At 40.9% G+C, this 27,855-nt stretch overlaps 2 protein-coding genes across 3 annotated transcripts in view; one reads left to right on the top strand and one right to left on the bottom strand.

Moving 5' to 3' along the window:
• The first annotated feature begins 267 nt into the window (after positions 1-267).
• The window catches only part of LOC132395695 (cytochrome c oxidase subunit NDUFA4-like), a 45,665-nt gene continuing 18,077 nt past the window's right edge, over positions 268-27,855 (top strand). For both annotated transcript variants that reach the window (XM_059972614.1, XM_059972613.1), the window contains exons 1-3: positions 268-402; positions 568-688; positions 24,696-24,784. In XM_059972614.1, coding sequence (XP_059828597.1) covers positions 647-688; positions 24,696-24,784 — 131 coding nt within the window. In that variant the 5' untranslated portion in view covers positions 268-402; positions 568-646. The remainder of the gene's footprint in view (positions 403-567; positions 689-24,695; positions 24,785-27,855) is intronic.
• The window catches only part of LOC132395694 (proline-rich protein 36-like), a 29,663-nt gene continuing 16,759 nt past the window's right edge, over positions 14,952-27,855 (bottom strand). The window contains exons 2-3 of the mRNA XM_059972612.1: positions 22,656-22,821; positions 14,952-15,404 (exon numbers count right to left, since the gene is read on the bottom strand). The gene's annotated coding sequence lies outside the window, so the exon portion shown is untranslated. The remainder of the gene's footprint in view (positions 15,405-22,655; positions 22,822-27,855) is intronic.

Below are 27,855 nucleotides of genomic sequence, written 5' to 3'. Positions count from 1 at the left end.
GAACAGTTCAGGAAGGTCACATTGAAGTCACATTTAATCACATTGCCTGTTGCTATGCTGTATAACTCTGACTCTATGTCCCTGGTAGGATGCACGTTTTGATTTATTTAGTTATTTCCCGTGTTTGAAATACTACCACTAAATCGTCATTCTTACTAGTAATATTAATTGATAAGGAATAGAACCTGCTGACAATCTTGCAACGCAAAAAGAGAGCTTAAAAGATCAAATGGACTGAAGTACCCCCGCCTTTGCCGTCGGTTTGTTCTGACCCAGCCAACCACTGCAAACATGAGCACGGCCGCCTGCTGACAGCTCCAATTTGGACCCTAGCCCCGCCCCGAAGTATTTTTGGAAGTTAGTCCCTTCTCATTTGGGAGGAGGACATTCAAGGTTGAGCTGGTAAGCTGGTCGGTAGCGTTGAATAGCAAGTGTAACAGTTTATGCCCCTTCGTATTACGGGTTATATGAAAACTTAGATGTGTTATAAGTTTTATTACTGTGATTTGTGACACATATCAAGGATTACTTCAGTTCGCTGTTACTCAGGCAGAGATATTTGGTTAGTTTTAGCTGGTGCCCTGGCGCAGAGGCTTTGGGAGTGAAGTCCACTGGCCGCAAGGCTCTCGGTTCCTCGCCCGACGCAATGTTCGGTCTCATGATAAGACAAGCGAAGAAGCATCCAAGCGTGAGTAAAATCTGTCGATTCTTCTGCAAACTTCAGATGGCAACTTGTCTCGGTTCGTTAGGGGTGACGATATTTGCGCGGCATGTGATTTACACGGCGAGACTAACCCTGCCAGTAGATGCAACTGCAGGTAATGAGGCAAGAACAGATCAACACACGCGACCTGAGGACATCGGAAACATTTGTGACCCAACAATTGCAATACATGAGCATCGGAGACTTACATAGCTCAATACTTGCAATCTAAGAACACTTGGTTCAGCAAAAGAAAATCAATTGCGTTTGCAGTAGACATAACAGAACAATCCGTGGGCATTGATTGGGTGAACGTGTAAAGCCCGGTAATTTAACCCAAAGGCATTTGGAAACCTGTCGCTCAACAAGATTAATCTGTTGATATTTGGGGTATACACGATTCAATACTCACAATGCAGGAACATGATGTGTCATTCCTAGTGTAACCTCAACACAAGGAAGATAAAACAAATAACAACACACACACACAAAATGCTGGTGGAACACAGCAGGCCAGGCAGCATCTATAGGGAGAAGCGATGTCGATGCTTCGGGTGGAGACCCTTCAGCGGGACTAACTGAAAGGAAAGATAGTAAGAGATTTGAAAGTAGGAGGGGGAGGGGAAAATGCGAAATGATAGAAGACCGGAGGGGGTGGGATGAAGCTAAGAGCCAGACAGGTGATTGGCAAAAGTGATACAGAGCTGGAGAAGGGAAAGGATCATGGGACGGGAGGCCTAGGGAGAAAGAAAGGGGGAGGGGAGCACCAGAGGGAGATGAAGAACAGGCAAGGAGTGATGGGCAGAGAGAGAGAGAAAAAAAATAACTAAATATATCAGGGATGGGGTAAGAAGGGGAGGAGGGGCATTAACAGAAGTTAGAGAAGTCAATGTTCATGCCATCAGGTTGGAGGCTACCCAGCCGGTATATAAGGTGTTGTTCCTCCAACCTGAGTTTGGCTTCATCTTGACAGTAGAGGAGGCCATGGATAGACATATCAGAATGGGAATGGGACATGGAATTAAAATGTGTGGCCACTGGGAGATCCTGCTTTCTCTGGCGGACCGAGCGTAGGTGTTCAGCGAAATGGTCTCCCAGTCTGCGTCGGGTCTCACCAATATATAAAAGACCACACCGGGAGCACCGGACACAGTATACCACATCAGCCGACTCACAGGTGAAGTGTCGTCTCACCTGGAAGGGCTGGAAGGACTGTCTGGGGCCCTGAATGGTGGTGAGGGAGGAAGTGTAAGGGCAGGTGTAGCACTTGTTCCGCTTGCAAGAGTAAGCGCTAGGAGGGAGATTGGTGGGAAGGGATGGAGGGTATGAATGGACAAGGGAGTCGCGTAGGGAGCAATCCCTGCGGAAAGGAGAAAGATGGGGAGGGAAAGATGTGCTTTGTAGTGGGATCCCGTTGGAGGTGGCGTAAGTTACGGAGAATTATACGTTGGATCCGGAGGCTGGTGGGGTGGTAGGTGAGGACAAGGGGAACCCTATTCCGAGTGGGGTGGCGGGTGGATGGGGTGAGGGCAGATGTGCGGGAAATGGGAGAGATGCATTCGAGAGCAGAGTTGATGGTGGAAGAAGGGAAGTCCCTTTGTTTAAAAAGGAAGACATCTCCTTCGTCCTGGAATGAAAAGCCTCATCCTGAGAGCAGATGCGGCGGAGACGGAGGAATTGTGAGAAGGGCCTTTTTGCCAGAGACAGGGTGGGAAGAGGAATAGTTCAGGTAGCTGTGAGAGTCTGTTGGCTTATAGTAGATATCAGTAGATAGGCCATCTCCAGAGATGGAGACAGAAAGATCAAGAAAGTGGAAGGAGGTTTCAGAAATAGACCAGGTAAATTTGAGGGCAGGGTGAAAGTTGGAGGCAAAGTTAATGAAGTCAACGAGCTCAGCATGCACGCAGGAGGCAGCACCAATGCAGTCATCGATGTAGCGAAGAAAAAGAGGGGGACGGATACCTGTATAGGCTTGGAACATGGACTGTTCCACAAAGCCAACATAAAGGCAGACATAACTGGGACCCATGCGGGTGCCCATGGCTACACCTTTGGTTTGGAGGAAGTGGGAGGAGCCAAAGGAGAAATTATTGAGAGTAAGAACTAATTCGGCTAGATGGAGGAGAGTGGTGTTAGAGGGGAATTGGTTGGGTCTGGAATCCAAAAAGCGGAGAGCTTTGAGACCTTCCTGGTGGGGTATGGAGGTGTATAGGGACTGGATGTCCATGGTGAAAATAAGGCGGTGGGGGCCAGGGAACTTAAAATCATTTTAAAAATTCAAAGCGTGAGAAGTGTCACAAATATATTTAGTTGTTTTTTTCTCTCTCTGCCCATCACTCTGCCTGTTCTCCATCTCCCTCTGGTGCTTCCCCCTCCCCCTTTCTTTCTCCGTAGGCCTCCCATCCCATGATCCTTTCCCTTCTCTAGCTCTGTATCCCTTTTGCCAATCACCTGTCTGGCACTCAGCTTCACCCCACCCCCTCCGGTCTTCTCCTTTCATTTCGCATTTTCCCCTCCCCCTCCTACTTTCAAATCTCTTACTATCTTTCCTTTCAGTTAGTCCTGATGAAGGGTCTTGGCCCGAAATGTCGACAGTGCTTCTCTCTATAGATGATGCCTGGCCTGCTGTGTTCCACCAGCATTTTGTGTGTGTTGCTTGAATTTACAACATCTGCAGACTTCCTCGTGTTTGCATAACAAGCCCCTTGTTCCAGTATTAATTGAGGCCACCAATTATTAACAATTTTCCTGTTCTAATGTCATTTTCTATGATTATCTTAATATTTTCAAATGTGTTGATTTCTGTCTTGTACCCAATAACAGCCCCCTTGGATAGAAAATTCCAAAATTTCACTATTCTCTTGCTTGAAGCTTTTTCTTTTCACCTGAATCCTGGATGTCTGATTTCTGGTTCCAGACAGCTCAAGCAGGGAGAAATCACTTGGCCTCTTTATATACCCCTGAGGCTAGTTCACATCTTCTTTTCAGCCTGAGCTGCCACCCTCCTTGAGAGCCAAATGCATTTGATTCCAATTTCAATAAATTAACAGCAGGATGGTGATGAGGTATTCCCATATTAATGGTGTACAATTTATGGATTTGCAGTCCAAACCCCATGAGCTATTGGTATTTTGCCAACATTAAGCAGGGTATTACATACAGGAGTTTGGGTGTTATTTTAAAGTCATACAAGACATTAGTGAAGCTGAATTTAGAATACTGTGCACAGTTCTGGTCATCTATCTGCAGGAAAGATGCCAATAAACTAGAAAGAATGCAGAGAAAATTTACAAGGATGTTGTCAGACTTGAGGACCTAACTTTTTGGGGAAGATTGGATAGGTTAGAATTTTATTTCCTGGGGTGCAGGAGAATGAGAGAAGATCTTATAGAGGTACACAATTTTATGAGAGGTATAGATTAGGTGAATTTATGCAGGGTTTTGCCCTCAGGTTGGGTGAAATGAACTAGAGATTGTAGGTTTAGGTTGAAAGACGAAATAGATAAGGAGGGTCTGAGGGGAAGCTTGTTCACTCGAAGGGTGGTGAGGATGTGGAACGAGCTGCCAGCAGAAGTGGTGGATACAGGTTTGATTGTAATGTTGAAAAGAAAGCCAGGAGATTGATGGGGAGAGCTCGGAGGGCTATGGTCCAAGGTAGATGAACTAGGCATGGATTAGATGGGCCAAAGGGCCTGCTTCTGCGCTGTAGAATGAGGAAAAAAACACTTTAAAGGGCCACTTACCTGACACATTTACTTTATCTGTTCAGAACAAGGTACTGATACTTTAATTATGCTTATAGATATAGCTGCATACTGCTCCCTAAACATCTATTGCTTCTCATCTCTGGTTGTATTTCCTATGTTGCCAATGACTTCAACATATCACATAAAACAGAAATTGCCATCTATGGACATGGTTTGCTCAGTACTAGTCATCTACAGGCATTGGCATTCTAAGTAGATATGGGCAACGCTCAATATCTGTAACTCATGAGGATTAGGAATGTACATGGCTCTAATATATTCTATTGGCTAAGAACTCAAATTATGTATGCATTCTTGCAAGATTTGTCACAAATCTAGCCTTTTTTTCTACAACTGCAACAATTTCCAGTTTGTTTTGCATTACACCAGAAATGTGATCTTCCTGACACATCAGGTGTACAAGCATATTGACTCAGCACAAGAGATTCTGCAGATGCTGGAAATCCAGAGTAATACATGCAAAATGCTGGAGGAATTCATCAGGTCAGGCTATATCTCTGGAGAGGAATAAAGAGTCAATGTCTCAGGCTGAGACCCTTTGTCATGAATATCCATTCAAAATTTCCTTAGGAATATTGTGGGAAAATGTGAAGTAAATTTTCATGGAGTGACCCAAGCAGATATCCCCATCATTGCACAGATAAATCCATTATCTATAGTAATTTTGACACCCTCTGTGCCTACTCAGGCCCCCGCACCTCATAGCTATTTATCTGAATTCACAAAACCACAATGAATTATCCACCCTACAGTACCTCTTCTCCATAAGTTATTTCACTTCTCCCCAAAATTCTCAGCTAGGGTGTATCAGCTCAGTGGGAAGTCTTGATTTTTTTTCTCCACATCTTAAACTGCTTGCCTGATCATTGCTTTCTCCTGCTCCCTACCCCAGGCCACAAGACTGGCCTGATACTCCTTTTCTTTTCCCCACCCTAATTCAAAACTGAAAGTATAATGATTTTTCCCAAACCCAGGACACAGCTTTCCTGATCATTGTTGCCAAACCAGCCCAGTGTTGACGCGTGGCTAAGTGGTTAAGGCTTTGGGCTGGCGACCTGAAGGTCATTAGTTCGAACGAGGCAGCGTGTGTGTCCTTGAGCAAGGCATTTAATCACACACTGCTCCTGAACATTTATAGGCAGTGGTAGGCAAGACAATTCCCCAAATATACCCTTTGACCAAACTCCCAAAAGGTACATTACCAACATAGAAGGCTTTGGGTGCTAGTTTACAGTAAACAGCCCACAACCAAAATAGTCATTATCATCTTCCAGTAGCATTCATCTAGAATTTATTAAATTGAATTGATCTCATCTTTTGCATCCTTCACATACACGAGAATTAAAAAATTTTGTTACATCTCCGTTTAAATGTGCAATGTGCAATCATAGTAACTTGTTATAAATTATATTATATAAAATTATAATAGATAGAACAGTCAATGTAACATTGAAATACACTCAAATCAGTGTGAGTTCATCAGTCTGATGGCCTGGTGGAAGAAGCTGTCCTGGAGCCTATTGGTCCTGGCTTTTATGCTGCGTTACCGTTTCCCGGATGTTTGCAGCTGGAATAGATTGTGGTTGGGGTGACTCGGGTCCCCAATGATCCTTCAGGCCCTTTTTACACACCTGTCTTTGTAAATGTCCTGAATCATGGGAAGTTCACAACTACAGATGCACTGGGCTGTCCACACAACTCCCTACAGAACCCTGCGATTAAGGGAGTTACAGTTCCCATACCAGCTGATGATGCAGCCAGTCATGATGTTCTCAATTTTGCCCCTGTTGAAAGTTCTTAGGATTTCAGGACCCATACCAAACTTCCTCAACCGTCTGGAGTGAAAGAGGTACTATTGTGCCTTTATCACTGCACAGCTGGTGTGTACAGACCATGTGAGGTCCTCGGTGATGTGGATGCTGAGGATCTTAAAGTTGTTTACCCTCTCAACCCTAGATCCATTGACGTCAATAGGGGTTAACCCATCTCCATTCCTCCTGTAATCCACAACCAGCTCCTTTGTTTTTGCGACATTGAGCAAGAGGTTGTTTTCTTGACACCACTGTGTCAGAGAGATGACTTTTTCTCTGTAGGCCACCTTGTTATTGTTTGAGATTAGGGCAATCAATGTAGTGTTGTCGGCAAATTTAATTAGCAGATTAGAACTGTGGGTGGCGATACAGTCGTGGGTGTACAGACAGTAAAGGAGGGGACTTAGTACACAGACCTGACAGGCTCCTGTGTTGAGAGTCAGAGGGGTGGAGGTGGGGGAGCCCATTCATACCACCTGCCGGTGATGTGACAGGAAGTCCATGATCCAGCTGCACAGGGCAGGGTCAAGGCCGAGGTCTCTGAGCTTCCTGTCAAGCCTGGATGGGACTCTGGTGTTGAATGCTGAACTGTAGTCCAAGAACGGATTCTCACCTAAGCATCCTTCTTCTCCAGATGTGTAAGGATGGTGTGTAGAGCAGTGGCTATTGTCTCGTCTGTTGATTGATTGTGTTGGTAGGGGAATTGTAGGGGGTCCAGTTCGGGTGGTAGCAAGCTGCAGATGTAGTCCCTGACCAGTCTCTCAAAGCATTTGCTTATTATTGAGGTGAGTGTGGCAGAACATAGCAGTTGCTTTCCTTGGAACAAAGTCCTTTTGGTGTCCCCAGCTAAGTAGAAAATTCTAATGACTGTTGAACGTTCTTGAGTAGGAATGAGGTTAGATCATTTGTAAAGAGCCCCATCTATAATCAATCTCGAGTACTATGTCTTATTTTCTGAACAGAAGGAAGGAGCTATTGAGCTTGGGGGATTATGTAGCACAGATTTTATTTATTTTTTCCCCAGGATTTGGGCATTGCTGGCACAACCAGCATTTGTTACCCATTCCTAATTGCCACCAGTGATAAGCCACTGTTTTTCTGGTGAAGGTGCTCCCCCAATGATAGCAGAGGAAGAGAAATCTTGGATTTAGGCCCAATGACAATGAAGAACCAATGTAATCTGCAAGGGAGTCTTCAAATGTTTCCAAGCATGTGCTTCCCATGTTGATGGGAAAGGTTATGGTTTTGTTGTAACTAGGTGAATAACTACAGCACATATTACAGTAACTACACAGTACAACCACTGAGCATCAATGGCAATTGGCCAATGGCATACCAGGCAAGAAGGCTGGTCCTGGATTCACTAGTGGATCCTCCGGATGGTAAATGAGGCAGTAAGTTGCCTGCCATAGGGTTCCCAACTTCTGACCTGGCATGGCTGATATCCCTTTGCTTAGCAGCTTGAGGATCTAGATGATCTAGTTGAATTGTTTAATATTATAAAAGAAGTGTAGCTAGAGAGAAATAGGAATGAAAGGGCAACATGTTAAAGTTCAAAGTAAATTTATTATCAAAGTCACATATATGTCACCAAATATAACCATGAGATTTGTTTTCTTGCCGGCATAGTTAGTAAATCCACTAACCATAATAGAATCAATGGAAGACTGCATCCAACAGGGTGGACAACTAGTGTGTAAAAGATGACAAATTGTGCAAATATGAAAGAAAATAAAATGAAATAATAACAATAATAATAAATAAGCAATAAATATTGAGAACATGCGATGAAGAGTCCTTGAAAGTGAGTCCATAGGTTGTGGGAACATTTCAGTGGTGGAGCAAGTGAAGTTATCCCCACTGATTCAAGAGCTTGATAATTGAGGGTAATAACTGTTCCTGAACATGGTGGTTCTGTTGTATTAGAATGCAGGAACTTTCTCCTCAATATTTTAATGACAGCACAGTTGACAACTTTTGTGATAGTAATTGACCAGAATTTGCAAGCATATCACATTATTAGCATATAAAACACACGTAAAAGTTATAGCAAAGAAGAGATAGTGCAAGTTGTATATCAACATGAAACTTCTGTTCGTTAAGAATGTCAAACATTATTCAATGGCATGGAAATAGAAATTAAAAAAACAAACAGAAAATGCAGAAAATAAGGCAGGTCAAACAGTATGTTTAAAAAGTGAGACACAGTAAACATTTCTTACAAAATGTCTTCAAACTGAAGTGTTAATTCTTTTGCTCTTTCCACAAATGCTACCTGATCTGCTAAATGTCTCCATCATTTTATACATGCAAGTCTTGATCAACAGACTAGGCAGAAAAATGAAATGGTATACTACTATTGCTATAATCCTAAGTACTCTTGAACAATTATAACTAATGCGCAGTAGGAGTTAAACAGCATTGAGTGAGGGAAAGTGAAATTGTCCCTGATGTTCTCAAGATATAATTAAAGTTCAAGGTACATTTATTATCAAAGTATGATGCAGTATACAACTCTGAGATTCATCTTCTCCAGACAGCCACAAAATGGAAGCTGACCAAAGAAAAACATCAACACCCACGTGCAAAAAAACAGATTGTGCTAATGGCAACAAGAATATGAACCCCTCCCCCCACATACAAAAACAAATAGCACAAAGGGCAATAAGAACACCAAACCCCAAACTCTTCTCCCCCCAACACAATAAAACAAACAAGTCATGAAATGGCAAAAGAAAGAACAGGCAAATAACACAGAATATGAAAGCATAAAACTGAAAGAATCCAAGTGAACTTCAGTACATTCCAGAAATTGCAGATCCGTACCATTCTCCGAAAGCATCGAGGGAGAGAGAGAGAGACCACTCAAATGCAAGGGCCTTCCCTTGGGAGGAGCAAGTGGTAGAATATCTCATGCAGACGCCTTCCTCCAGCAGCAGTGAGCGATAGGCTGTTAGACGATGCTGAACACCCGCTCATCTTCCGCACTCATCTTGTTGCTTCAGTCTTTCTTGACTCTTTAACTGGCGAGATCAAGGAGAGATGCAGTTGATCATAGGCTTGTGCCCCATTTCTAAGCTTCTTGGACTTCAGGCCAGTCGCCTTCTGGAACCTTCTCAGAGACAGCAAAGCGCCAGATCGCTCAATCAATCTTCAAACTGGCTCTAACAGTACCAGAAACCCACTGAAAATAAAAAGAAGAATTAAAAGGCATGGAAGAAACTGTTTTGTGGACCATCTGGAAGATGTCACCCAAAGTAGAGTTGTTTACTGGCTCCATCTTGACCAAAAGAGGTCAATTAGTAACATGGTTTACACATCTCCATACTTCTGCTGATGAATCTTGGTCCTATAGTCAGGAATAGGTTGTGGGGGGTGGGGTGGCAACCTGCAAAGTGGATAGTGATATGTGATTACAGCAATTGATCTTTGTATTTATACTTGAGAATAATGAAATTATCAAGGGCTTACACCAAGAGCATTTTTTTCCCCTTTGCTTTCCTGAAGGAAATAATTTATGCTCGATCATGAATGCTAACGCCATGTTCATGCATTCTCAATAGAACAGAGGAATTAGTGTATAGCTTCTTAGGGATTACCATCAAGATAGGTAACTTGGAAAAAGTAAGTTTATCTACACCATAAAATGATAAATACAAGATATCAGCAGCCCGTCCATGTTGTGACAAAGGATAAAAGGGAACTTGTTTAAGACTAAGATTTGAAATAAATATGTAGAACTCCAATCAAAATAGAAGACGCTCAATAAATATTTTAAGTCCAAATCTGATCATTTCTGGTACATTGTATAATTTTGTTTATATTATTGTGTCAGACTTGGGGAGAACTTTCCCAGAATTTAAAGACATATACCATTACTAGCACATAAAAACACACAGCAAATTGTTGCAAAGAAGGGATGTTTGAGATGTATTTCAACACAAATTGTTGAACAGCAGTGTTATTTGCCTAAATAAATGGGATCCCTTTGTTATGTAATGTGTGTGGGGAATTTACTGCATTTTCCCAGCAAATACAAATTAAAATGTGCTGCTTCTCTATAACATAGGCACAATGATTAGTCATGTGATATATGGTTCTGATCTCTTAATCTTGGAATCTCAGAAGTTAAAAAAAAAAGAAATTTTCACTTCTACAGACAGAAAAAGGAGAATAACTAGAAAGATTTAAAAAATGGTTTGATGTCCTTATGAACTTCCCCTCAGGACAAAAATAAAATGGATAGTCAAATAGTTGATTCATTGGTTTTAATTTCCCTTAATTCACTAATAGTGAACAGTGAATGTTAACTATCTCATTCAGAAAGGGATCGATCGAGGAAGCAGGAAATTAACTGGCACATTAGCTTAATATCTGTCAGAGGGAAATATAATAAGTCATTGCTAAAACATTGTATCAGGGAACTTAGGGGAAAAAAGTTAACAAGGCAAAGTCAACTTGCTTTTTTAAAGAAGAAAATCATGATTTAACAATATATTAGTTTATTGTAAAAGTAACTTGTGTTACAGATAAAGGAGAAAATATCATTTAAAAAGCTATAATTAAGAGCCCAAGTCATTGGAGGAAGTGTATAAGTGTAGAAATAAATGAGTTGAAATGACTGTGTTCTTCTTTTGGTTGGAAGTATGTAACTAGTGGAGTATTCCAGGGATTGGTTCTTGGTCTTCAAGCATTTACTATTTACGTCAATGACCTGGAGGATGAAGCAAAATGTAATGTTTCAAGTTTGATGAATATATGAAAGTAGGTGGGAAATGTGAGTCTGCAGCAGGATGTGGATTGATAGTGATTGCATAGAAAGCTGACACATGGAATTTAATGGGGGGGGGGGGTGTCATGCTTTTTTGGAAAAAGATGTCAAAGATGGGTTATTATCTAAATTGATGAGGTTGCTGGGTACTTGGAGGCACATGATAAAATCAGCCAAAGCCTTTTTTTCTCCAGTCCTGCCCACAGGACTTAGCCCAAAATGTTGACTGTCTTTTTTCCATAGATATTTAAATCATTGACAAAGTGGAAACTAGCGGTCCCAATACTAACTCAAGAGGAACACCACTAGTCACTGGCAGCCAACCAGAAAAGGCCCCCTTTATTCCCACTCACTGTCTCCTACCTACCAGCCATTCCTTTATACATGCCAGTATATTTTTTGTAACACCTTAGGATTTTATCTTGTTAAGTAGCCTCATGTGTGACACCTTATCAAATGCCTTCTGGAAATCCAAGTAAATGACATCCACTGTCTCCCCTTTGTTCACCATGCTTGTTACTTCCTCAAAGAACTCTAGCGGATTTGTCGGGCAAGATTGCCCTTTCCGGAAACCATGCTGACTTTCACTTATTTTATCATTAGTCTCCAAGTACCAAAAAACTTCACCCTCAACAATAGACTCCAACACTTTACCAACCACTGAGTTTAGGCTAACTGGCCTATAATTTCCTTTCTTTTGCCTTCTTCCCTTCTTAAAGAGTGGAGTGACATTTGCAATTTTCCATCTTCCGGGACCATACCAGAATCAAGTGATTCTTGAAAGATCATGACCAGTGCATCCGTTATCTTTTCAGCAACTCTCTCAGGACTCTGGAATGTAGTCTGTCTGGCCCAGGTGACTTATCCACTTTAAGACCTTTGAGTTTGCCCAACAGTTTTTCCTTTGTAATAGCAATGGCACTCACTCCAGCTCCCTGATACTCAAGAACCTCTAGCACGCTGCTAGTGTCTTCCACAGTGAAGACAGATTCAAAGTACTCATTAAGTTCATCTGTCATTTCTTTGTCCTCCATTACTACCTCACCAGCATCATTTTCCAGTGGTTCAATATCAACTCTTCTCCTGCCTTTTGTTCCTTATATAATTGAAAAAAAGTGTCCTGCTTTATATTATTGGCTGGTTTGTCCTCATAGTTCATCTTTTCTCTTCTTATAGCTTGTTTTAGTTGCCTTTTATTGGATTTTAAAAGCTTCCCAATCATCCCACTTCCCACTCATTTTTGCTACCTCATATGCCCTTTCCTTGGCTTTTATGCAATCATTAACTTCCGTTGTCAGCTATGGTTGCCTAGCGATGCCATTTGAGAACTACTTCTTCTGTGGTACATATCTATCCTGTGTCTTGTGAGCTATTCCCAGAAACTTCAGCCATCTCTGTTCTGCTGCCATCCCTGCCAGTATCCCCTCCTAGGTGGATATACTTTGTATATGCTTTTTGGAAAAAGATGTCAAAGATGGGTTATTATCTAAATTGATGAGGTATACTTTGATATACCTTGTATATCCACCTGGGCAAGCTCCGCTCTCATGCCTCTGTAATTGCCTTTATCCCATTATGACACTGTTGCATGTGACTTGTGCTTCTCCCTCTCAAATTGCAGTATGAATTCAATCACATTATGAACCCAGCCTCCTATAGGGCTCCTCTACATTAAGCTGACTAATAAGATCCAAGTTATTACACAACATTCAATCTAAGATAGCCTTTCCTCAATAGGCTCAAGCACAAGCTGCTCCAAAAAGCCATCTCTTAGGCATTCCCTCTCTTGCGATCTGACACCAACTTGATTTTCCCAGTCCCCTTGCACATTGAAGTCCCCCATTACAATTGTGAAATTACCCTTATTACATGCCTTTTCCAGCTTCCTTTGCACTCAACCCCACATTTAGGCTATTATTTGGAAGCCTATATATGATTCCCATCATGTTTCTTTTTATCTTCGCATTTTCTTAACTCCACACACAGAGATTCAACATTCTCCAACTCTATGTCACTTTTTTCTAAAGATGTAATTCCACCTCTTACCAACAGAGACATATCATTGCCTATGCCTTTCTGCCTGCCATTTCAATACAAAGTATATCCTTTGATGTTAAGCTCCCATCTATGGCCTTCTTTCAGTCAGGACTGATGCTACAATGTCATACTGATCAATCTCTAATTACACCAGGAGTTCATCCACCTTATTCTGAATGTTGCACACTTTTAAATATAACACCTTCAGTCTTGCATTCTTCACTCTTTTGAATTTTGCCTCTGTGGTACAATTTAGCTCTTTGCTCTGTCTGTATGTTTACCCAATCATTGGCTTGACCTTCCTTACATTCATGTTACACTCATCATCTGCTTAAAAACCTGTTGGTTCATCCTCAGCTCTATCATACTGGCTGTCAATAAGGCATTGGTCAAATTGTACTTGGAATATTGTGAGCAGTTTTGGGCCACTAATCTAAGAAAAGATGTACTGACATTTTTAGAGGGTCCAGAGGAAGTTCAAGAATCATTTCAGGAATGAACGGGTTACCACCAAGAGGAACATTTGATGGCTCTGGGCCTGGACTTGCTGGAGTTTAGAAGAATGAGGAGTGATCTCACTGAAACCTATCAAATATTGAATGGCCTAGGTAGAGTGGATGTGGGGATGATGTTAACTATCATGTGTGAGTCTAGCACCAAAGGGCACAGACTCAGAACAGAGAGATATTCATTTAGAACAGAGATTTCCTTAGAGGGTAGTAATTCTGTGGAATTCATTGTCACAGACAGCTGTAGAGGCCAAGTCATTGAGTATATTTAGGGCAGAGGTTGGCAGGTTCTTGGTTGTGGGCTGAGGGCAGAAAAATGGGATTGAAAAGGATAATAAATTAGCTGTGATGGAATGGCAGAGCAGACTCAATGTGCCAGGTGGCCTAATTCTGCTTCTATGTCATATGGTCTTATGGTACTATGGAGAAAGACTGAAAAAGATTGAGATTCATAAGGATTTGGATGAACTATGTGCATGCACAAACAGGTCAACAAATAGTTAAGAAGGCAAACAGCCTGTTGGCTTTAATTGCAAATGGCTTGAAGTTGAAGTACAGGGAAATTTTGTTACAGTTATACAAAGTTTTGGTGAGGCCTCAACTAGAATAATGTGCACAGTTTAGTTTTCTTACCTAAAAAAGGGATATAATAGCATTGGAGCAGTCTATTGGAAACTCATCATGTTAATTCCTGGGCTGATTTCAAGCAATGATGAGACTGCAGGAGGAAGATTCAAGTTCAAGTTGCATGATGCCAAGAAACAAACTCGCTCTTAATATCGGCAAAATGAAGGAATTCATTACCAACTACAGAAAAATGCCCCAGTCCGTTTCAGTGCAGCTGAGGTGGAGATGGTTAAGAGCTTCAAGTTCTTAGATGTTAGTGATATTAATTCCCGTCCTTTATTAGCCATGTTGACACTACAGATAAGAAAGCACCAAATCCTTTACTTCCTCAGAAGCTAAGGAAATGCGGTATGTCCCTGATGATAACACACCATAGAGAGCATCCTATCAGAGCTTGGTAATATTAACTGCTCTGCCTAAGGTCGTAAGAAATTGCAGAGAGTTGTGAATGCAGCCTAGTCCATCGTGAAAATCGGCCTTCCTCCATTGACATTTCCCACTGCTATATGAAGGCAGCCAACATAATCCAGGGCCCCTCCCACCCCACTCATTCTCGCTTCTCCCACTCCCTTTAAAGAGAACATATTAAAGCTTGAGATTACATGGCATCAGGCTCAAGGTCAATTTTAATCTTGCTGATCTAAGACTCTTGAATGGATCCCTCATATACTAAAGGTAAACGTTTGATCTCTCAATCAAGGATTCATCATAGTCCCTACACTTGATTTGTCTACTTAAAGAATATTGTACTTTACCTGTAACTGTGTATCTATATTGTTACGTATTCCGGCAACAATAAATATATGAGTTCGGCAAGGGTTTCTTATAACAAACAACACGTTTATTAAACACAGAAAACAAACCCCCCAAAAGTAAACAAACACTACCGTAACCGGAAACAGCTGCTGAGCGGCAGCCCAAACAGTTCTTAAAGTGATATTGCAGAAACAGTTCTTAAAGTGATATTCCAAAAACAGTTCTTAAAAGTGGTATTGCCAAAAGTTCGATATGCTCACAGTCCATTTAAAAGGAGAGACTTTATAGGACGATTTAGGTTCTCTTTCACGTCGCTTGCTTCGATCCCCGACGTCGAACTTCCCACGAAGAATTCACGAAACAGAACGGCTTAAAGGCACTGACCTTTCCTTCTCCACTACCTTCAATCCTTTCTAGGTAAACCTAGGGATTAACACGAAGATAGTCAACAAAATCCTTCCAAATAAGGATCAAACAAAGGTCGCCCCCGTTTCACCGTAGAAAGCGATTCTCCTCGATCTTTAACTTCCAACTTCCAATCTTCACTATCCACTAATTTCGAACTAACAGAATCATAAAGAACCTGCTGGCAATGACCTTTTAAACTTTAGCATTAAATAAAAACTTCATCCTTCAGCTAAACTGCGTCATCACTTCAAACACGTAGTGGCATGAAGTCAACCTGGCAAATCCAGCCACGATCTGCCCCTCCTCACAGGGTGGGGTCTACCTTTTATAACCTGTAAAAAAAACCCGTCACATGATCTCTACTGGCGGGAAAATGACGTCACCACCATCACAAGACCATCACCTCAAGTCCAGTACAGCTTCAACCCCAGTCACTTGACAAGGGCTCCACTGTCATGTGTCACGAGTACGTAACAATATGTAATGTTTGATATACCACAGGGATCAGTGATGGAACCTCAACTGGTGAAATGATTGAAAATATAGTTGCTCAATTTGTCCAATGATGCAAAAGTAAGTAGCAAAATAAATTAGGAAGCAAAGTTGTCAAAAAGCTAGAAAGCAATATGGGTAGAATGAGTGAGTGGATAAAGGATTGACAAAGTGATGAAAGTGAAATAGTCCATCTTGACAAGCAAAATAAAAGAAGGTATCTAAGTGCAGAAAGATTGCAGAGTTTTGAGATGCAGAGAGATCACATGTCCCAGTGTATGATTTGCAAAAATTCTTACCTAGCGATATAGCGAGTAAATACAAATGCTGATGGTTTGTTATTATTTATTGCTGAAGGGGTGGAAAGAAGGACACAATATCGGTTTCCTTATTTAAGAAAGAATATAAATGCATTTGAAGCAGTGGTCGCAAACATATAAAGAATTAAGGTGTTGAGGACGGTGGTGAGGGATGTCACAGGATAAAGCTTATAAATCAGTTACAGATAAGGGTGAGAAAATGTTAAATGGTGTTTAATCTGAGTATACGTGAGGTGTTGCACCATGAGGGGTCAAATAAAAGGGGAAAGTTCACAGTTAATGGTAGATCCCTTAACAGCTTTAAGGGATGTTGGGATCAACAGATGTAGATAGGGTAGTAAAGAAGGGTGCATGGTATGCTTGCCTTCATTTGTTGGGACTTTGAGAATAAGAACGTCACATTGCAGAGGTATCAACCTTCAGTTAAACTGCTCTTGGAGTATTGTGTACAGTTCTGTTACCCCCATTACAGGAAGAATGGTGACATGACTTTGGAAGATGCAAAAGAGGTTTATCAGAATGCTGTCTGGATTAGAGGGTATGAGCAATGAGGGGAGATTGGAGGAACTTGAATTGTTTTCTCTGTAGCATCAGTAGGGTGGCTGAGGGAATACCTGACAGAAGTAACAAAAGAAATTGATGAGGGTAGGGCAGTGGATGTTGTCTACATGGACCTTAGCAAAGCATTTGACAAGGTCCCTCATGAGAGACTCATCCAGAAAGTCATGAGGCATGGGATAAGTGGAACCTTGGCTGTTTGGATAAAACAATTGGCTTAAAGGAAGAAAGCAGTGAGTAGTTGTGGAAGGAAACTATTCTGCCTGGAGGTCGGTGACAAGTGGAGTGCCGCAGGGATCTGTCCTGGGATCCCTGCTATTTGTGATTTTTTTTAAATGACTTGGCTGTAGAGTTGGAAGGATGGGTGAGAAAGTTTGCGGATGACACGAAGATTGGAGGAGTTGTGGATGGACCTATAGGGGGTCGAAGGTTACAAGAGGATATAGACAGGCTGCAGAATTGGGCAGAAAAATGGCAGACGGAGTTCAATCTGGACAAGTGTGAGGTGATGCATTTTGGAAGGACAAACCAGAAGACTGAGTATAGGATTAATGGTCAGTTACTTAAGAGTGTTGGTGAACAAAGGGACCTTGGGGTTCAAATCCATACATCCCTCAAGGTTGCTGCACAGGTTGATAGGGTAGTTAAGAAGGCCTATGGGATACTAGGCTTCATTAACAGAGGGATTGAGTTCAAGAGTAGAGAGGTCATGTTGCAACTCTACAAATCTCTGGTGAGACCGCACTTAGGGTATTGTGTTCAATTCTGGTCACCTCATTATACAAAGGATGTGGAAGCTATAGAAAGGGTGCAGAGGAGATTTACCAGGATGTTGCCTGGATTGGAGAACAAGGCATATGAAGCAAGGTTAGCAGAGCAGGGACTTTTCTCTTTGGAGTGTAGAAGAATGAGAGGGGACTTGATAGAGGTCTACAAGATTTTGAGAGGCGTAGATAAGGTGGATAGTCAGTACCTGTTTCCCAGGGCACCAATAGCAAACACCAGAGGGTATATGTAGAAAATTAAGGGAGGGAAGTTTTGCGGAGACATCAGGGGTAAGTTTTTTTTACACAGAGTGTTGTGAGTGCCTGGAATGACTTGCCAGGGATGGTGGTGGAGGCTAAAACATTAGGGGTATTTAAAAGCCTCTTGGACAGGCACATGGATGAAAGAAAAATGGACGGTTATGGGGTAGTGTGGGTTTAGTACATTTTTTTTTTAAGGATTATATGGGTCAGCACAACATGGAGGGCTGAAGGGCCTCTACTGTGCTGTAGTGTTCTATAGTTAAGTTTATAAAATTATGATAAGCACAGATAGGGTAGAGAGTCAGAGTCATTTTCAAGTACTAGAGGATATGCATAAGGTAAGAGAATGAAAATACAAAGGAGACGTGCAGGATAAGTTTGTTATGACGCTAAGTGTGTGATAGGTGCCTGGAATGAGCAGTTTGGTGTCGTGATAGCAGATATGAGAGGCTGTCAGATAGACACCTAAATATACAGTGTTTGGAAGGATATGGATCATGTACAGGTGGAAGAGTATTTTTTTTTGTTTAATTCAGTGCAGATCTTGTGGGTCAAAGGGCCTGTTCCTGTTCTGTACTGCTCCATGTTTGGTTCTAGTTCAAAGTAGTTTTGCAACACTGGTACCTGCAAATGGATGGGTTGTCCCACAATTTCAGGGAGGGTGTATCCACTGGAGCTTGGAAGAGAGAGAATTGAAACCTTTTAGATCAGGATGTGTGAAGGATGCCACTTTCTTCTGGTGAATCTAAAACTCATGTTCACTGCTTAGACAAATATAATCCTGCTCATCTAAGGCAGTGATAGGCAGTTTTTGTTCCTTTGATGCGGGTCATGAGATTTTGCAATTCTCTTTTTCTCAACAGTAAGTTTATTTTTAAAGGTAGATTCATCATAATTAAAGATTACTATGATTAGGCAGGAGTATGGTGGAGTGGAAGATTAAATCTTACTGAATAGTAGGGCAAACCTGAAGTGTTCAGTGATATTCTCCTTACTCATATGTTCTTATGCATATTTTTTTTAAACTGGGCTTGTTTTTCTCTTTTAATCCAATCATTCTGCCCCTCTACTTGGACTTTAATCATTCTATTTCATTTGTCTATGTTCACTCTCTTTGTTATCCTTTCACACGCTAGGGATCTTCATGATCCAATCATTCTGTGAAGTTCCAATATAAGTTGCTTTTACAACTATTTGACACACAAAAATAATGGGAACTAATGTGCATGGAAGACATCTAAGTCAGGTCTAGGGCTGTAAATGCCCCTTCTACAGCAAATTCTAGGTCAGCAGTGATCCGTGTATCAGACTAAAATTAAACTTTGCCTTGGAGTCATTGATGAAACCAGTAAAACAAGAAGGAAATCCCAAATTGAATGAGACTGATAGAACTGCGGAGTGTGCTGTAGAACATAGACAAAAACACTTGAAAGAGCAGGATATAGACTACCTTTAACCTGCTTAAGTAATCATAAAAACTAAGCACCTTTCATACTTACTGGTCATCTGATAACTCTAAATACTTAATCTATGCATTGCATTGTTTCAAGTTTAGAACATTTTACCTTCTCATGAGATAGACGTGTTCATCCTGCCAAATCAGCCACTGTACACTTGGAATTAAGACTCACTAAGATGTTGATATTTCATCTTTGCTGAGGCAGGAGGGTTAGATTTCAAGTCCTAACTGGAATTGCTGCAGTACTCTGAATATAAATTTGCCCCCAGATCTGTTTTAAAATGTGAAACAACATAAACAACAGGGCCTGTCCATCACCAGGGACGTACCCTGTTCTCATTGCTACCATCAGAAAGGAGGTACAGGAGCCTGGAGGCACACACTCAATGATTCAGCAACAATTTCTTTCCAGCAGCCATCCAATATCTGAATGGACATTGGACCCATGGGCACTACCTCATTATTTATTTTAAATTTGTTGTTATTTTTGCACAATTTACTTAATTTAACCATTTAATTTATAGACTTACTGTAATTCAGTTTTCCCCCTCTATTATCACACATTGCATTTTGCTGCTGCTGCAAGTTTCAGGCAACAAACTTCGCGACATATGCCGGTGATATTCAACCAGATTTTGATTCTGACAAATTAAACAAACCCGTGAGGAAAATTTAAGGTATATATTGTATGACCCAAGTATATTTGTACTTGTACATAGATTTACAGTTTTGCAGATCCCTGAAACAGATGTTCATTGTAACATATACATGATATCAGTGTTTTGGCTAAGGCCAAACTTGAGCCTAATAGTCATTAGTCTGCTCCAGTTTTCTTTATCAGCATTCTCCACCTCCCTCTTTACAGTATAATTTTCCCTTACACTTCATATCCTTTACAAGAGTTTAAGACAGGAAAGTATATATCAACTGAAAGCTCAAACTAGATATACACTGACCTATCTCAATCCAAAACATCAACAGTCCATTTCCCTCTGTAGATTCTACCTGACCTGCGGAGTTCCTCCATTATCTTGTGTGTTGCTTCAGATTTGTGTCTCCATCTGCAGATTGGTATATTTGTTTTATTCTATGTCAGGAATAGCAACATTGAAAATAATTTCATTCCTCTTTACATACTAACAAAAGAGCAGATGCTAACATAGTCTGTGAGTGTAAGGAGAGATGATTAAGAACACAATAAAAAAGGTTTGGAAGAACCACAGGTTAGTTCGCAGAAGTTAGAAATTAATTTGACAGTTATCATAATTCACGTGTCAAATTTTTCAACAGAACTAGCCTTAGCAAAAGCTTTTTGGGGGCAGTGATAAGAGAGAAAGAGATAAAGGATAATATATCTTAATAATTGCCAAACAACTTTGACAATGCAACTCAGTGTGGAGTTCTATTAGATTTTTGTTACTCATATGGTTTATAAAATCAAGAAAATGTTTAAATAATTCTTTTAGACTTTACATTATTTATGTCTTATTTCCCCTGCTATTCCACTGCCTATTACTGATATTGAACTAAATATTCTATCATTTCCTGGGACAGATAGCATCTTATTATTTGTTCTTCAATCTGATTGGTTAAGGAAACACATAGTTACTGGATCAATTCCCTTACGTTCTTGAACCCTTGCCAATAACAGTACAGTAAAATTCTGATAATCCCACGAGACTTTGTTAGTGCTCATTTTCTGGACTATTGCTACCCCAACCTACTTTTAATTCATAATATTTAGATGTGAATTTTATAATAAATTTCCCATTAAACCTTAATGGGCTTAAAGAGTGCATGAGCAACTGAGCATGGGTACCTATGAGTTGAGTGGAAGAACGACAATTAGGGCCTTCACATGCAGATGTGTGATAGAGAACTCTCCCTTCTATGGTCTGTTCCCAAGGACACACTCAGAAACAATCATCAAGTGCTGCTGGAAGATCATCAACTTGCTGAAAAATGCCCTTGGGTCTGCCAGCCTAGAGGAATGTTACTGACTAGCACATTCCTGGCTACAGGAGTACGTGGCGAGGGACACATTGAAATATGGTGCAGCCACCACAAGGTCTTGGTGGGGAAGGACTACAGTATAGGGTTCTTCTGCTTCTGGATGGGAAGGGGCCTGTTGGAGCCAATTATTGCAGTGGTGTACTACCTCAGGGGGCCACATGAATGGGGACAGTAAGGAATGTAACAAACCATTACTTAGCGCATTGACTATGAATGTAAGAACAGTTTATTCTCTTAAATATTTTTTATTATGAATAAGGTATATTGTCATTAAAATAAACAGGGGTCATATTGAGTTGGAGGAAGAATGGGAACCAAGGCCTAGTGAATGAAAGAGGAAGATGGGAATGAGGGACCCAGCATTAAAAAGCTGTCCAGGAACCAGGGCCCTGGCCTGTGTTAAAGGTGCATAGCCAAATGCTGCACTAACACTATTTCCCAGATTACCAGATTAATGGATTATTGGAACATTACTTTAATATCGAGGAAAAGATGCAGAGAAGGTTTCAGAAGAGACTAAGAAGAGAATTAGTAATGTGAAGAAAACCTAGGAAATGTCTGTTTTCAAGGGAACAGAATGGGTTTCCAAGTTCAAAGTAAATTTATTATCAAAGTACAAGATTCATTTTCTTGTGGGCATACTAAATAAGTCCATAATTGAATGACAACCATAACAGATTCAATGAAAGACTGCACCAACTTGGGCATTCAACCAGTGTGCAAAAGACAACATACTGTGCAAATACACAAAGAAATAGTGATAATAAATAAACAGGCAATGAATATTGAGAATATGATATGAAGATTCAAAGTACATTTGTTATCAAAGTACGTATGCAGATTATAACCCTGAGATTCATCTTCCCACACGCAGCCACGAAACAAAGAAACACCATGGAACCTGTTCACAGAAAACATCAAACAACTAACGCACAAAAAACAAATTGCACAAATGCTAAAAAATGAGTGAAAATCACAGAATATAAAACATCAGACCATGAAGTCATTGAAGCAGTGTAGGAATGTTCAGTTTAGCTCAGTTCAATTTAGTGCTGTGTTGTTCATTGACTGCAGGCCACAGAGCCAGGCCACCCCGATCAAAATTGCACAAAATAGCAATAAAAGGGAGTAACCAGAAACACTTATAACATGAGCTACAGAGGACAATCCACAAGCCACCTCAATTCAACCTTGCCCCAGACCCAAGACTCTGGTGCCTTCCTCCAGCAACATCAAGTGAGAGGGTGAGGGAGAGAGAGAGAGAGACCTGTCAACCACAGGCAGGAGTTGGCATGCTTCATTACCAACCTCTCAAAACACTTCATCACTGTGGATGCAAGTACTACTTAACAATAGTCATTGAGGCTTCTTAGATTCTGGTACAAGTTAAACTTACTTGAAGCAGATGGGTACTTCAGACTGCCGAAGTGAGAGGTTAAAGATCTCAGTCAGCATTCAATCAGCGTAGGTCTTTAGTTCTTGGCCAGGTACTCCATCTGTGCTGGGGCATACTTGTTGTGGGTTCACCCTCCAGAAGGCTGCTCACACGTCCGCCTCCGAGACTGAAATCACAGAATCATAGGGGGCTCTATCATATTTCCTCCATGTTTTGACGGTCAAAGCAAGCACAGAAGGCATTGAGCTCATCTGGAAGCAAAGCCCTGTTGTTGCCTGGGTCTCCTGATTTTACATATTGGAGATGATAGCATTCAAGCCTTGCCACAACTGTTGAGCATCCTATGTTGATGCAAGTTTAGTCCAGTATTGCCACTTTATCCATGAGAGGGCTTTCCAGAGATCATACCCGGACCTCTTGTAACTTTCTTGGTCACCTTCAGCAGATTGTGGCTCTCATGGTTTACCCAGGCCTTCTGTTTGGGAAAGACTGAATGATTTTATGGGGTATCGGGATTCAAATAAAGTTATCAAAAGAATAAAAAGATTAGATTTGATAGGGCAAGATCATCTTCCATTAGTTAGCAACCAGAGGGCATATACAGATGTTCACTTAACACTAGAAAGAAAGACAAAATTAAGCATGTGTGGCTGACTTCAGTACAGGACATTTTTTTTAAACTGTAAGTGACTCTGAAGCTGTTTTATTGAAAGGGAATTGGATAAATGTTGGAAAAATAATACAAGTCAGAGAGGAAAGCAAGGTTCACAATATTTTTATTGGAAGGGCTAGCTTGACAATCCAGAACACTTCTAATTGATGTGAAGAGGAAGGTGACAAACTTCCTGAGAGTTCCTTTCTATTGTCTTTTTGACAGTGCAGTAGTGATGGATTCCTTATGGAATCCAGTGGCAGAGTGACAGGTTCCTCCAGTTTCCAGAGAAAAGAAAGTTCCAGAGCAGTATTTTTGAATTAATTGGGCCAATAATTGCATTTTATTGTTTTTTGTTAATTTTTATTTACAATTTAATAAAAACAATTAAATAGTTTAATGGTTCAATTAATGTTGAATAGTTTTCCTATTTTTGAAAGCTTGTGAATGTGTACAGTACTCAGTTCTAACAGACTGTTGAGCTTGGGGGTATGACTTATGGCTGACAATGCTCCATAGAGTTTAACTAATTAAGACCCAGTTTGAGGGACTAGGCTGGTGAAGTTAAATTAGTTCATGTCCTTCAGGAGGATTATTGCCACCTTGGGATCTCATCCATCAATTAAGTTTTGCAGATAAAGTGGGTATGGGATTAACAAGTCCTGGTGCTTCACTGAACGTTGAGGTGGTCTGGACAGAACTGTGCAGTGGGCTGGATTTGGACTGCAGGCACATCATCATCACCATGGGATTACAGTAATTGAAAAACAAAAATAAACTGGAGATGCTGACAAATTGAAATAAAACAGAAAAAGCTGAAAATAGACCCAATTCCTCTCTCACTTCACTATAGATTAGGAAATTAAATATACTTAATATACAAAATTAAATATACAGAATTAGGAAATCAAATATACTTTATCGACCTGAAATAATGACTGTACTTCCCTCAGCAGCAGCTGCCTGAAATGCTGAGTATTTCCAGAATTCTTTTTAATGTGATAAATCATTTGAGTGCAAAGCTCCAATTGAGAAGTAAATTACACAACAGATAATTCACATAAATTGCAACTCTTTCCCTCAATTGCCCCACTACATTCAGTGACTTGGAGAGAATGCAAGAAGAGACAGTACTGGATTCCCAAAGATATATGGGGCTTTGAATTTGTATGTAAAGGTAATACCATTGCAAATGTTGCAGCTCATTGCAGTGATATTTTCCCCATCAGCACTCACCAAATGAATTATTATTTACTGTAGTTATATAATTTTAAAGTAGTGCATTGCTTTAAACAGTATAAATATTAATCGCTTATTCAAAATTGTGATTAAACATTTTTATTCCGCTTAATGAAGAAAAGTAACATTGATTTATTTCATTACTTTAGTTGATTCCTTTGTTCACTTTCATTTCACTTGGAATTTCTGGTGCTACACTTTACTTATCACGCATGGCATTATTCAGTCCTGATGTCAGGTATGTAAAAAACATACTGTAGCTAATGTTAATTTCTACTTTCTTGTATGGTTAAATTTATAACTATACAGTGCAGATTAAAAGTATTCACCCCCCCCCCCCCCCCGCCTGGAAGTTTTCATGTTTTACAACATTGAATCACGTTTGGCATTTTTAACACTGATAACAGAAAAGACTCTTTTCATGTCAAAGTGAAATTGGTTTAACAAATTGGTTTAAGTTTATTATAAATACTAAACACAAAATAATTGATTCCATAATTACTCACTCCCTTCAATTCAGCTACAAGTTCTCAATTGGATTGAGGTCTGGACTTTGATCGCTAGTCCAGGACATTAACTTTGTAGTTTTTAAGCCATTCATTTGTAGCTTTGACTTTATGCTTGGGGTCATTGTCTTGCTGGCAAACAAATCTTCTTCTAAGTCACATTTCTCTTGCAGGCTGCATCAGGTTTTCTTCCAGGATTTGCTGTATTCATTTTACTCTCCACCTTCACCAGTCTTCCAGAGCCTGCTGCATTGAAGCATCCCCACAGCATGATGCAGCCACCACCATGCTTCATGGTAGGGATGGTTTGTTTCTGATGATGTGCAGTGTTTGGCTCACACCAAACATAGCATTTAGTCTGATGGCCAAAAAGCTCAATTTTGATTTCATCAGACCATAGAACCTTCTTCCAGCTGACTTCAGACGCTCCCACGTGTCTCCTGGCAAACTCTAGCCGAAATTTTATGTGAGTTTTTTTTCTCAATGGTGGCTTTCTCTTTGCCACTCTCCCATAAAGCTGCAACTGGTGACACATCCAGGCAACAGTTGTTGATTACACAGTCTCTCCCATCTCAGTTACTGAAGCTTGTAACTCCACCAGAGTTGTCATAAGTGTCTTGGTGGCCTCCCTCACTAGTCCCCTTCTTGCACGGTCACTCAGTTCTTGATCTAGACAGATTTACAGCTGTGCCATATGTTTTCCATTTCTTGACAATTGACTTAACTGTACTCCAAGGGATATTCAGTGACTTGGAAATGTTCTTGTATCCATCTCCTGACTTGTGCTTTTCAATAACCTTTTTACAGAGTTGCTTGGAGTGTTCTTTTGTCTTCATGGTGTAGTTTTTGCCAGGATACTGACTCACCAGCAGTTGGTCCTTCCAGATACAGGTGTATTTTACGACAGTCAATTGAAACACCTTGATCTCGTGATCTCCATTTAACTAATTATGTGACTTCTAAAACCAATTGGCTGCACCAGTGATGATTTGATGATAAAGGGTGTGAATACTTGCACAATCAATTATTTAGTGTTTTATATTGGTAACTAATTTAGATTACTTTGTAGAGATCTGTTTTCACTTTGACATGGAAGAGACTTTTTCTGTTGATCAATGTCAAAATGGCCAAATTAAATCCACTGTGATTTAATGTTGTAAAACAATAAAACAAGGAAACTTCCAAGGGGGAGTGAATACTTTTTATAGGCACTGTATATTTACAGAATGTGAAAGCACAGAGATTATGTTTAACCTTTATTAAACTCTATTATGAAAATGATTTAATTGCTAATGTAGTACTGCATTCAGTTCTAAGCAGAGTTGAAGTGGGTGGCAACCGGGAGATCCTATCTGTGGAAGCGGGGGTCCCCTGGGGGACTGCTTCACTAAGCACCTCCACTCCGTCCGCCACAACAGACAGGATCTTCCGGTTGCCACCCACTTCAACTCTGCTTCACATTCCCATTCCGACATGTCCATACATGGCCTCCTCTACTGCCATGATGAGGCCAAACTCAGGTTGGAGGAGCAACACCTCATCTACCATCTGGGTAGCCTCCAGCCCCTTGATATGAACATCGAATTCTCCAACTTCCGGTAATTCCCTCCCTCTCCCTTCCCTCATCCCACTTTAGCTCTGCCTCCTCTCCAGCTGCCTATCACCTCTCTAATGCCTTCTTCTACTACCCATAGTGCTTTCCTCTTACATTCCATCTTCCCCTTTCCTGCCTATACCCTCCCTGCTTCCCCTCCTCTACCCCTTGATCTTTCCTCTGATTTGTTTTTCACCTGGCACCTTCCACCCTCTCCCCACCTTCTTTATAGGGCCCCTGCCCCCTCCTCCTTCAGTCCTGACGAAGGGTCTTGACCCGAAACATTGACTGCCTATTTCAATGGATGCTGCCCGACCTGCTGAGTTCCTCCAGCTTGACACATCCTTCTTATATTGAGACAATCAAAACTGAACACAGTACCCCAAATATGTTGGAGCCGAAGTTTTTTTAGCTACAACATTACATTCTAGCTCTTGAACGCAATATCCTGACTAACAAAGGCTGGCACATTATATACTTCCTTAACCTCCCCATCAACCTGGGTGATGTCTTTGAGGGATCTATGCATGTGGACACCCAGATCCCTCTGTTCCACCTCACTGCTAAGAATCCTGCCATTAACCTTGCATTCTCCCTTTCAATTCAACCTTCCAAAGTGTATCACTTCATGGATTCAATTTCATCTGCTACTTCTTAGCCTAGCTCTGCATTCTCTCGATGTCCCATTATAACCGTTACAACCTTCTATACCATCCACAATAGCACCAAAGTCTGCAAACTTACTAACCCACCCTTCCACATCCTCATCCAATTCATTTATAAAAATCACAAAGAGCAGGGGTCCTAGAACATCAGGGATTCTGTATCCTTATAGAACACCACTGGATGGTAACCTCCAAGCAGAACATGCTCCATCTACACCTCCCTTTACCTTCTGTGGACTAGCCAATTCCGAAACTATGCAACCAAGACTCCTTGGATCCCATGCCTTCTGTCTTTCTGAATAAGCATGGGGAACCTTGTCAACTGCATTAATAAAATCCACATACACCACATTCACCACTCCTTCTTCATGAACTTGTTTTGTCACTTCCTCAAAAAAATGTCTATCAGGCTTGCAAGGCATGACCTGCCCTTCACAAAGCCATGCTGACGAAGCATAATCAGGCTATAGTTCTCCAAATGTTTATTAATCCTGCGTCTAAGAATCTTTTCCAATACTTTCTCCACCACAGATGAGGTCTATAA

Source organism: Hypanus sabinus, chromosome 6, assembly GCF_030144855.1.
Source record: "Hypanus sabinus isolate sHypSab1 chromosome 6, sHypSab1.hap1, whole genome shotgun sequence".
In the NCBI taxonomy this organism is placed as follows: Eukaryota; Metazoa; Chordata; class Chondrichthyes; order Myliobatiformes; family Dasyatidae; genus Hypanus; species Hypanus sabinus.
This window is presented reverse-complemented; position numbering and strand designations above follow the sequence as displayed.